The 12,480-nt window shown below is 43.2% G+C and overlaps 1 protein-coding gene across 1 annotated transcript in view; it reads right to left on the bottom strand.

Moving 5' to 3' along the window:
• Window positions 1-7,139: 7,139 nt before the first annotated feature.
• ITGA5 (integrin subunit alpha 5) overlaps window positions 7,140-12,480 on the bottom strand; it is a 139,595-nt gene continuing 134,254 nt past the window's right edge. The window contains exons 29-30 of the mRNA XM_073546277.1: window positions 11,246-11,368; window positions 7,140-10,460 (exon numbers count right to left, since the gene is read on the bottom strand). Of these exons, the coding sequence (XP_073402378.1) occupies window positions 10,377-10,460; window positions 11,246-11,368 (207 nt within the window). The 3' untranslated portion in view covers window positions 7,140-10,376. The remainder of the gene's footprint in view (window positions 10,461-11,245; window positions 11,369-12,480) is intronic.

Raw genomic sequence — 12,480 nt, forward strand, 5'->3', positions numbered from 1 at the left:
ACCAGGAACAAAGGGGAGTAGAAACCTTTCCCCTTTCTTCCTCTGGAACTTTAGTTAGGACCTTTTTATGGCAAAGATCCCGAACTTCAGCTTCCAGGGCAGACTGTTCTGATGAGGATGACCTAAGAGGAGTGACCTTAAAACGATCTTGGGGAACCCGGGAGAATTCTAGTCGTAGGCCCGCAGTTACCACCCCCAGTATCCAGTTGCTATTAGAGATTAATGCCCAGGCCGGGTAGAAGGCAGCTAGTCTCCCCCCTACCGGAGCAACTAGTCATTGGGACGGCTTTTTAGTGTCCCATGCTGGACCTTCCTGGCGCCCCCCTCCTCCGAACATGAATCCAGTACCTCTCCTTTTGTCGTCCCATCTGCCCTGATCCCTGGACGGCCTCCTACGGAAATATCCTTTCCTGGTAAAGGGGCGTCTAAAAGAGGGGTTCGGCAGACTGGGGAACTTCTTTTTATCGTCCCCGGCCTTCTCTAAAAGTTCATCCAGGACGGGCCCAAACAGGTATTCGCCCTCACAAGGAATGGAACAGAGTCGAGATCTGGCCTGGATGTTTTCTGGCCAGCATTTTAACCAGAGAGCCCTTCGAGCTGCGTTGGATAAACCTGCGGTCCTAGCCGCCATCCTCGCAGAATCTGCTGACGCATCAGCCAGAAAAGCAGCAGCACTTTGGATAACTGGTAAGGCTTTTCGAATGTATGCTCTCGAGGTTCCATCCTTCAATTGGGAATCCAGCTGATCCAGCCAGACCATCAAGGATCTGGCCGTACATGTGGCCGCTACCGCTGGTCTCAATGCACCCGCTGACATCTCCCATGTTCCTTTCAGAAAAGAATCCGCTTTTTTATCTAGCAGGTCTTTTAAGGAGGCCATGTCATCGAAAGGTATGGAGGACTTTTTGGAGGCTTTGGCCACTGCCGCGTCCAGCTTAGGGGCCTTGTCCCATTTGGTTACCACTGGGTCATCAAACTGGTACCTTCGTTTGAAGGCAGGTGGCAAAGAACCTCTTTTTTCAGGCTTTTTCCATTCTCTATTTATTAGGTTCTGGACTTTATCATTCAACGGGAAGGATCTGCGCTTTCTGGGATCTAGGCCTCCGAACATCACGTCCTGTGCCGAAAGTTCCGGTTTTGTGTCTGCTACCCCCATAGTGGACCTTACTGCTTTAACTAACTTATCCATCTGGTCTAAGGGAAAGCAGAAACGGCTCGAGTCTTCCTCTGAAGATGATGAAGTGGAGGCCGGGGAATCTGAGGAGATATCGATTCCAGGTGCGGCCGAGGACTCTGAACCAGAGAGGTTAACATCTCTTCCCTTAGAGGAGTCTTTTTTAGATAGGGCCTTCATTTCTGTCCTGATTATCTCCCTCAGGCTTGTGGTGAAGTCCGGTGTTTCTTCCGCCACCTGTATGGACGGGGAAGAGTGTAAGGGCCTGTCAATCTACCCCTAGGGTACCCCTATCCAACCCCTACCGTTTGTCGCACGCATGGCTGACACAACTTTTTAGGGTGGCCGTCTGGCAAAGGGCAATTACAGAGGGCACATTCCCTGTGCTTCTGCTTCCCCGTAGCTTTCCTTGCCTGCGAAAGAACAAAAATAAAACACTGCATCAGGGTACATTCACGGAGATCTCTTACCCATGCAGATGAGGCAGGTACCGGGTCACGGAGGGAGGCAGGAGGGTCCTTCAGCCTGGAGGAACTTCTGTGGCTTTGTTCACCCGTCCGTTTCCTCTTCTGCTGGCCACTCGCCTGTGAATTCACTGTGGCCTGTTTCTCTGGGCGCTCCTGCGCCTCGTCCTGCTGCTCTGTGGGGGCTTCTGTCGAATCCATTGCTGGGCCTTCAGAAGCACCCCAGCAGCGTCACCTCCTGTCTTTTAATGCCTCCCCCGGGTCAGCAGGGCTCTGGCGCGGCACCTCCCCCCCGGGTCCTCCCCCCCGCGACTCCCCCCCACATGCTCCGTCCCCCCCCCCTCCCCGGGTACCGCGCGCCGCCCCAGACCGCCGAACACCGGCGGCGCATCCCGGAAAGCCGGCCGGCACTCGACTTCCGGTTTCGGCGTTCCCGGCCCCGCCCCTTCCGCTGCGTCACTTCCGCTGCGCGATCAAGACCGCGGGAGCGCGCGGAAAGGAGCCGGCACGGCGCCCCCGGCTCCGGAATGCCTGCCGCCCCCACATGCGCCGACCTGCGCCCGCCGCACAGGCGCGACCGCCAGCCCCGAGAGAGAGAGAGAGAGAGAGAGAGAGAGAGAGAGAGAAGCAAGCGGAGACCGGGTGGATGCAACAGGAGGGGTTCCAGGGGTCATAAATACCTTGCGCCAGCCCTATGGAGACGGCTGTCCACCGGACCCTCTGCTCCGCCTGCTCCAACCACTGTCGTGGTGACCCACCCGGCCCCACCATGGCGCATCCAGGGACCCGAGCTTGACCGAGGTAGGAGACCCCCCCGCTACCTGGGTCGGTCAGCCGGCCTGGGAATCCCTCGACGACTCCATGATGGACCATCTGTAGGAAGTCCCGTCCTATAGGAACAGGAAACCAACTGATGCGTGGGAGAGGTGCCGCCCTTTTGTATCTGTAGGTTTCCTGTTCCTGAAGGGCGGATCCCCTCTCTCAGGTGGTGCTGTCATGGACGACCGAATAAACCTTTAGTTAGCCTAATAGGGTTATGGCTCTTTCACCATTATCGTTAGGAAAGGCCAGGTGATGCATATTTCCCAGCTTTATAAAAACCCAGTCTCCTCAGACCTTGTGCAAAAAAACAGCAGACATAGGTTCTTTTAAGCGGCTGCCTAACACTCTGAAAATGGTGAAGGCCCACAAAGCAGGAGATGGCTATAAGGAGTTAGAAAGGTGGTTTCAGGTTGCCTTTTCCTCAGTTTTAAATGTAATTAAGAAATGGCGGTGAACAGGAACAGTGGAGGTCAAGAAAAGGTCTGGAAGACCAAACAAAATTTAGGGAAGCTGCTCGTAGGATTACTAGAGAGGCAAATCAGAACCGACACTTGACTGCAAAAGACCTTCCCAAAGCTTTAGCAGACTCTGGCGTAGTCATATATTGCTCTACTGTTCAGAGGCACCTGTACAAATATTGACTTCATGGAAGAGACATCAGAAGAAAACCTCTCCTGTGCCCTCACCATAGAATTCAGCATCAGAAGTATGCAAAAGCATATCTAAACAAGCCTGATACAATTTGTAAACAAGTCTTGTGGACAGATTAGGTTAAAATAGAACTCTTTGGACACTGATTATAAGGCATGTGTGGACAAAAACGGCACAGATTTTCAGGAAAAGAAGATCGCATCAACCATTAAGTATAGGTCTGGCTCAGTCATGCTTTGGGGTTGTGTTGGAGCCAATGGCATGGTGCTTTATCTCTGAAGCCAGTATAGAAGCCGCAAGATGTTCAGCCAGTCTAGATTTAAATCTAGACTGGCTGAACATATTGCAGGTTCTATACCTGCTTCAGAGAGAAAAAAAAAAAAAAAAAAAACGCTCTCAGGTGTCTCAAGGCACTTTTTGGAAATACACCAAGGGAATACATCAGCATTGTCAGCATGTATTATTAAAGGTGTAATTGAGAAACTATTGATTCCTTTTGTACTTATACTCTTTCAATAAGAGTGATGAGAATTTTTGTGAATATACACACAGGAAGCTATCTTGCATGCATTTTTCCTGATACTATATCCATTTACCATCTGCATAATTGTGTACTGGATTGTATATATGAAACCTTATATATGTATTCACTCTACTGTTTTTGTTGCACAATGTATATATGTTTTATTTGTATATTATGCGATTTTATACAGACATATGTTTGTGATAATTGTAGTCTCATCATAATTGGGTGTATTATACCTCCTTCCTTTTTGTATAAAATTTTATATCTCTGTATGTATTTGCTTTGATTAAGGACCCAGTGTGGTCTGGAACTGCGTAAGCAAGGTGTTTATGAAATTACAAGAAAGGTTTTTAATATCCTAGCCTAATTTTCCTCTATCCAATACGCCATTTTTCCTATGACTGGACTTCCCTCTGCTTGTGTATATTGTTCAGACAAAAATATTACCCAATACAACCTTACCATATAAAAGCATGAAACAGTAATGCTTGTACTAGCAAGTAGGTGTATTTAAATCCTAAATGGAAAATAAGCGCATGCAAGATAAAGTGCAGATTATATAAAATTTTTTTTCAAAAAACAAAGTGATCGTTAAAGTGTCGTAGAACAAATCCAACCAAAGTACTGTGCAGAAAAGGTCCCATTACAATAGGGCACAGGCAGTGTCACGCTAGTAGTCAATCACATTAATATCCTGGATCATTGCTAAGGCAAGACATAACCATAGTTCATAAGAGGAAAGCAACCCGATTAGTAGCAAGGGACCCAATTAAAGCCCATTTAGAAATCATTTAATCTTCAACTTGATTAACTGTTAATAAGAGCAATTTTGACCAGGGTTGTCCAAACTTTTACATGCCACTGTATTTTTAATATAATGAATGAAATTAAAAGTTTTTTTGTCATTTCGAATTTGCATCTCAGCAGCCTGGCCTGCAGGCAACATGTCCACTAGTGGAGGCCATGTAACATCTAAACCATCCACACCAGTCGTCAATCTTGGGCAGTGTGAGGATATTTTCACCTTCTGCAAAGCTTATGATGAAAATTGTGGAAAACCGTAACATTTCTGCTATGAGATCCAAAAGGAAAAGCCCAGAATTTGTTGTGTTCTTTTCCTAATGTGAACTATTGTGTGGGTGTACTTTTTTTTTTTGCCAAGCAAGACAAAACTGTAGGGATATCTTATGCTGGTGTAAAGAATCTGATAATGGTAGTCATGAATGAGCTGCTGCTAAATCAAGCCCTGGCACTATACAGAAAATTGTGGGTCGTGGCTGGGTGTTCATGTTGTGAGGGTCTTGTGCCTCTGCGGGCCGCCGGTAACTGATGGAAATGACTGTCCTGGATCCCTAGTTCCACAGATTAATAACGGAGACTTCTGTTCAAACATGGGGGTCTTTACTGAACTTGATAAAGGTTATGTACAAAGGGTAGAGGATACAAAGTCTTATGGACATTTATTTTACAGTGTAACATACATACACACACTATCCTTCCATTGTAGCCGATTCCAGGACCGGTGAAGCACACTGTTTTGTCCTACTTCATCACAGTCTTGCTTGTCGACACAGTCCTGATCAGCGGGTCTCTATGTGCTTAGAGGTTCACGTTAAATCACTTTTGACCACCCACTAGTTCCCACAAACTCAGTCCTGTCAGTTACCATTGGCATTTAGCAAGCTCAGGGTTTCTTGTGACATGTCATCTATCCAAAGGATCCCTTTAAAGTAGAAAGCTACTGTCAGATCCAGGTTGCACTACTTCCTTGTCCCTTCATCTCCTTTGGTGTAGTTCACCCAAAAGGCAGCACTGCTTGCAGACACATCCTACTGCTACTTGGTTAGTCAGAGAGAAAGACGTTAATCAGAAAACAGTCACTTGCCCCAACACCTGCCCCTGTGGGCTAGTAACAACAACTCTTAGAACAAAACCGTTGGCACAACCCTGGTAACCGGAGGTGGTGCACAAGTAGGATCCCAATCCGTGAACTTCAATTAATATAGACTTGGCACACACCAAAAAGATTCTGATGCAGAAAGGTGGTTTTAATGAATTGCAGTACATACATACAGACGTTTCGGTCTAGGACCTTCATCAATGTACAATAAGTTGTACTGTGAGCCCTTGGATTCGCGGTGGATACTGCGTCCACTTGTTATATAGAACCACGTGGGATGGCCGCAGGCGCCTCCTTGCAGTGTTGGTGTCTCCCTTAAAGCCCAGTCACTAAGAGCTCACAGTACAACTTATTGTACATTGATGAAGGTCCTAGACCGAAACGTCTGTATGTATGTACTGCAATTCATTAAAACCACCTTTCTGCATCAGAATCTTTTTGGTGTGTGCCAAGTCTATATTAATTGAAGTAACAACAACTCTGTCTTACCCTACAGTCTGTTGCTGGGCAGACAACCTTTCGCCATCATTCTATGAAAACACTGCAAACACTCATCTCTATCATGCATTACATCACTATACATTATAATACCTTATATTACAACCTAAATTATATTACAATATATGTAAAAGATGCACAACACTTATTCCCATAATGCGATTGGAGTCTTCAGGGATAGCAACAAGACAGTCATGTCCACACCTCTTACACTGGCTTATAGGGTTGGTATACACTATTTTGCAATATGCGAAATCATGTAAAAGCAAAAGGCTACAGCAAAAAAAAGTGAGGGAAGTTAACTCATTCTCCTTCGTGAATTATATGGTCAAAACCTCCACGATGCAGCTTTCATCTTGTGACAAGTCCCGATCTACTCTTTTTTTTTTTAAAGAAAGTGTCCATTTTAAAAATAAGTCTGCAGTCACACAATGTGACTACAGACTTGAGAATCCCGACATCGCATGCACTGCGTGCTTAGGATTCTCCGTTGCCGGCACTGGAAATGGTGGTCATGTGAAAGTAAGTACCGTAAGCAATATGCACACTCTCGGCCATATTCGGACTTGAGCAAGGTCAGAAAGGCTCTACACTTGTATTGAGCAAGGCCAATGTCCATCTAATCGGAATATGGTCGGCAGTATGTAAATCATATATATGCTGACATAGCTGCCGCTCCCGGTGCCGTTAATTCCTCACAGCACATGTCATGTGTGGATTGACTTCAGACCTAAGATTTCATAGCCAGAGTGAAAATAATTATTCCTAGTCTACGTCGCAATTCAGTCATGGAAATGCCAACTTGGATGATTGAGAAATTCTCTTATTGTGAAAGTGCGCTTATGTGTAGTTTTTTTTTTTTTTTTAATTTTTTTAAACCACTAAAAAAAAAAGAAAAGGTTCTGTTACCAAACTTAGAAGGGAAGAATTGATGAAGAAAAAGAAAAGCAACAGGTTTAAAATAGAAAATCCTGCACAAGGATGCACGACAGCTGAAATATCACATTGCTGTCAGAATAGAGATCTATGGGATGAAGTCCACATTTAGTATAAGAATGTGTCACCATTGCCAGAACTCTAAAACAAGGAAATAACCAGAGACAATTGTATTTTAGACATTTTATTACAGTAGGATACCCCTGAGAAAGGCAGCCAACGCCCCTCATAACAAACAGACAATTCATAATCAATCCTTTTGGGTGTCTAGTCACCTCCGTTTCTAGTAGCTCAGCTCATACCAGTCTGATCCAGCAGAAAAGGAGCCAACAGGAATCATCCGTGGGATAAAATGATGAAAGGAAATAGAAATATAAAAATCACCCAATATGGGAGAAAAGGCAAAGGAAAAACAGACACAGGAATAATATTTGTAACGGCACAAAACAATTTTTTTTTTTGAAGAGCAGACAATTGTACAATGAGATAGGATACCCTTAGAATATGAGCCCTACACAGGGTTGGCTATAGATGAGAATTGCATAGTGTTATATTAGTTTGCTTCCAGGCAGCTACAGTGTAGGTAAGAGCAGGGTCAGGCTGACCACCACACACAGATCTCAGACATTTTTGTTTCTAGCATGGCATGGGCACCATCCATGGAGAAGCCTAGCTCTCTCGATTATGCGTATTAGGATTAGAAGCAATGGTAGCTCTAAAGCTCTTTGTCCACCACTCACTACATGTTGCCGAGATCGAAAAATACTTCTTTGAGGTTCTGGGACAACAAAATAGAAAGGGAGGTGACCAAAATAGTTTCTTTGATGCTCTATACTAGTGGTAACTCTGCAGGTTTAATCCAAAAGAAGAAAAGTGTCCAGCTCAACCGATTTTGTGTCATGATTAAGGGAGCTTAGTCTCCAGAAACGCATCGAGATTCATACCCATTTGGTATTTTTGCTGAAGATTTTGTCCTCCATGTTACAAGTTTTGGGAATAAAGAAATTTTATCTTCACAAAATCAGTTGAGCTGGACACTTTTCTTCTTTTGGATTATAAACGCTTGGACACAGCGGGTCCGTGCTCCTGAAGCTTATGAAACGCACTGACAGGTGAGCTGGCAACATTTTTTTTCTTCTAAAACTCTGCAGGTACCCTTGTAGGACACACTTTATTAATAGGGATAAGCTGCAGAGTTTCTTTACAAACTGAGCAAAGGAGATTTGGTAAAAAAAAAAAAAAAAAAAAAAAAAAAAAGTTATCCCTTCTCTGCATGAAAATCCATGGTGGAAATTGACACTGAGGGGTTTAAAATGTGCAACACAAATTTAGCCGCAGCGCAGATTGCCATTCACGACGTCCCCCTTTGCAAGGCAAAAGATGAAAACCATGACAAATCCACATTGAAAAATCGCATGGATTTTGTTACAGATTTTTTTTTTTTTTATTCTTAACCAGTGGTAAAACTGGTGGTATATAATAAAGGGGCACATTTGGCTGCATATCAAATTTTAAACTGTCTATAAAATTCTTTTAAAGTTTTAAAAGGGATGAGCTAGTAACCCAAGTCTGTGGTATGTATTAAAAACTTGACCAAGCTTTACTCTACATGTAATTTTGCCAGCTGCCAGTGACAAATCCAGCTCCTCCAGTGCCTCAAAAATCACTAATTTTAAAAAATATATATATAAAAAACCCAGATTTGTCATCACAGGTAATGTGCAAATTCTGCCACAAAAGTGGTTCAGAAAAAAAAAAAAAAAAAACCCACAAAAGACATTAACAATACATACACGGAATAGCCAACCCCATATTCCACTTCATATGCATTACATATTTAAAAAAGTTTCAATAAAATAGCTAAAAACACATTTATTGCACTTGCAACACCTTTTAAATATCAGCAAAGCCTTTGTGTCCACGTGTTTAACACTTAATGGCATGGAACCAAGCAACACAGAAAAGCACCAAGATGCACGACTGACTGTTCAAGCAATGCAGTGGTCATGAGTCTTTTACAAAAAGATAACAGAATCAGTGCTCAGCCAGATTTATGGACAACCTGCTTCAATATACTTATAAGGCACTTGAATCTTTGGTATAAAGTCCGATTAGTCCTAAAAAAAAAAAAAAAAAGTTGATTCTTTGGGGTTCTTGGTACTCTGTATATAAATATATATCTTAAATACTGACTGCCTGGTCCTCTAACCAAGTCTTTACCTTTGGCATCTGCCCAAAGCTGTAGGGCTTCATATTGATGCACCATCCTTGGTACTTCATATTTATTTGGCCTACAACATATATTTACTGAGCACTGCTACTCTAAAAGCCTCCCCGTGCAATCTGCACTCCCATCCATCATAGCTGAGGATCTTAGCACCATCAGAGAAGCATCACCTTGTAAATACAAGCTAGATGCACTTTACCAAGTCTTGCCTATTCCTTTGGGAATGTCTTTGGCAAATTCATTTTAAAAGATAGTATCTGGCAGGACATTAGGGGTAAATGCTTAAAAAAAGGAGCAAGCAAGTCTTAATCTAGACCCCTCACGAGTGGCCTCAAGTAGAGGATTTAAATGTGAGATTGTAGCCTCAGTTACCATTTTGTAGAATTTTTTTTTTGCAATTGTGTGCTATATACCTATCCAAAGAAGTGAAATTCCTCAAACTCAGATTTTAGGTTTCCCAAAATGTAAGTGTTACCAATGTGCCTGTGTCACAAGGAGAAGACCGCTGCCATTTTCCTATATCTTATACATAGAAGCACACACAAATGATGTGATAAAAGCTCAATAAGTTAAACTTTCCTTAAACAACTTTCAGCTCAAATGATCACTTAAAAATTTTCCATCCAATATTTCAAAACGGCTCCTTGGTTTCCACCTTTACATATGCAGTCACTTTTCTCTGGGAATCAGAGTTCTATCGTGAGTAGAGAAGTAATACTTCATGCCTTGAGGGAGGCTGCTCCGCTTGTGGAGATGTCCAAAGGCAACTTCATAAGAGAACCAAAAAAGATCAGGTAATAACCAGCACCAAAACAGTGGTTAGGGTCAAGATGGACCAGCAAGTTTTCCACCTACATTCTTGTTTTGGACGGGCTCGAGGGAAAGTCAGGATTTTGGTTTTGTCTTAAATAAAAACACCTGTCCTCACCAATGACCTCAAGCAGTTCAACTTCAGTAGATGCCCGAGTGGTTCAGTCATATTTCCCCTGTGGTATCAGGTCCTTTCAAAACAAGCACAAGTTGTGAAATCCATAGGTCATGATGGCCTCCCTCCTTCTCAGACAATGTAGTGTCAACGTCAAAAAAAGAAGAAAAAAAAAAAAAAAGCCATGACTGTTCTTTCACCTTCCCTTTCGAAGATTCTTTGGCAGTGCAAGGGATGAGGCTGTAGGCGCAGTCTAGGCTTCTGAGGCAGCCTGAGGTTTGAGTTCAGCTTTTTCCATAGCAGTTCCATATGGCAAGGAGCGTTTAAAGAAGCCAAGCTGTGCAGAAACCACAAACAAGAATGGTTAAAATTGTAGCTACAATTGTAGTACACATATCTTCATACATCAAATGGAATGAATAATGAATAAGATAATTCAGGGGTAGGTACATTAAAGTTATGGTGTCACCTTTATAGCTGAAGTAAACGTTGCAATTTACTTGTTATTAAAAATCCTCTCTAATCTGAAACGCATAAATCATTTCTCTCCATTTTTAAATCTCATTACCTTGGATACCATCCAACTCTGCAGTCTGAAAGTAGGGGCCAGTCTCTGAGGCAAGGAGTGCAGCACCAGCAAGCACTTTACTATAAAGCTTGTAAGCACTGCTCTGAGCTGTCTGGATTCCTGGATCAGACCAGCTGGCATTTCTATGTATCTACAAAATGCAGGGCCTGTATCTCTCACCAATACTGGGGTCCCCCGATCCACCATTCCTATTGGTGCTGCGGCTGAAATATATATATATTTATTTTTCCCCACTTTGGTCTATGCCATGTATTGCATCTCATAGGAGTGAATAGGGCACAAAAAGACATCAATTTGAGTTTTGAAAAAAGCAGCAATGTTATTCCCAGGAACATCTCTTTAATATTAACCAAGGTGTTACGTAGTGCTATGTGGCGTCCTGGCTGTACAAATAGTAACAGCAACAAGAGATACACTTAGCATAGAACACCACAATGATATTGCTGTAACATGCCCTTATAGTTTTTACAAATGATAATTTTTTTTATAGATTAATGTCTAGAACACAGCACTAGGCACTTGTATGGACTCACCTTATACAAAACATATATAAGTAAGGCAAGCAGCAACAGACCAATTAAGATGGCCAATATTATAATCCATAGAGGAACGCCATAACTACTCTCTGGTTTCAGCCAGTGAATGGTTGTATTGACCTGAAGAAGTAAATAAGATTTTTTTTTTTAAAAGTGTGTCAGTGCATTAAAATAAAGTTCTGCTTATGTGAACATAGACTTAAAAGAGAACCTGTCAGCAGTTTTGGCCGATATAAGATGTGACCACTGCCTTGCAGAGCTTATGTACAGCATTGTATAATGCTGTAGATAAGCAAAATAAGTTTTATTATACTGCAGGGCGGTCCAGTCCAATGGATGTTGCAAATCCGGGTCCGACACCTCCCATCTTCTTGCAATGCCACCCTCCTGTTGCTTCATGGCTCTGCGGCATCGTACTTCCGCGAAGGTGTACTTTTGTGCCCTATTGAGGGCAGAATAAAGTACTGCAGTGTGCAGGTGCTGGGAAAGGTCAGAGGCCCAGCGCCTATGCACTGTGCAGGGCAGATAAGTATGCCTGCGTAGCAGCGAGATGCCGGGGAGCAATGACGCAACAGGGGGCGGCATCGCAAGAAGATGGGAGACGCCAGACCAGCGACACCCATCGGACCGTACCGCCCCCCGGTGAGTATAATGAAACTTATTTTTCTTATCTTTCAGGTCGGACCGGGGGCCGTAACCTATGTCGGCCAAAACTGCCAACAGGTTCGCTTTGAAAGGCAAAACTTATTTTTATTCTCTGCTTCAAATCATCCCACGTCTCCCAACACATCTTTTTCTCTTGCTCACTATGGAAGGAAGAATACAATTAAGCATTTTATCAATGTTTTTGATGTGTATTTTACTGGCATTTCCCAATTTTTTTTTTTTTTTTTTTTTTTTTTTATTTAATTCCATTAAAATAATGTAGAAACCAATGTCTAAGACGAAGACGCTGGCAAATGCTCAAAAAGACATCTGGTCGTCTAAGCTTTTCCATTGACTTGTAAAGTATGGCAAAAAAATGCCTGAAGTGGCCTCACTGTACTTTTATCCACATGGAAACTTGATGCAATGAAGAGACACTGAAACGACTGAACATATGAACAATAGGGATGGGCGAATCTACTCGTTAGGACTCGTTACTCTGCGAGTAGTAGGGGACTCGCAGGAGTCGGTACTCTGCGAGTTTCCAAGCGATTACTCGCACAGTAACGAGTCCAATGCAAATAAGG

This window comes from Dendrobates tinctorius, unplaced genomic scaffold (genome assembly GCF_039654945.1).
Source record: "Dendrobates tinctorius isolate UK_male_01 unplaced genomic scaffold, ASM3965494v1 ptg000145l, whole genome shotgun sequence".
In the NCBI taxonomy this organism is placed as follows: domain Eukaryota; kingdom Metazoa; phylum Chordata; class Amphibia; order Anura; family Dendrobatidae; genus Dendrobates; species Dendrobates tinctorius.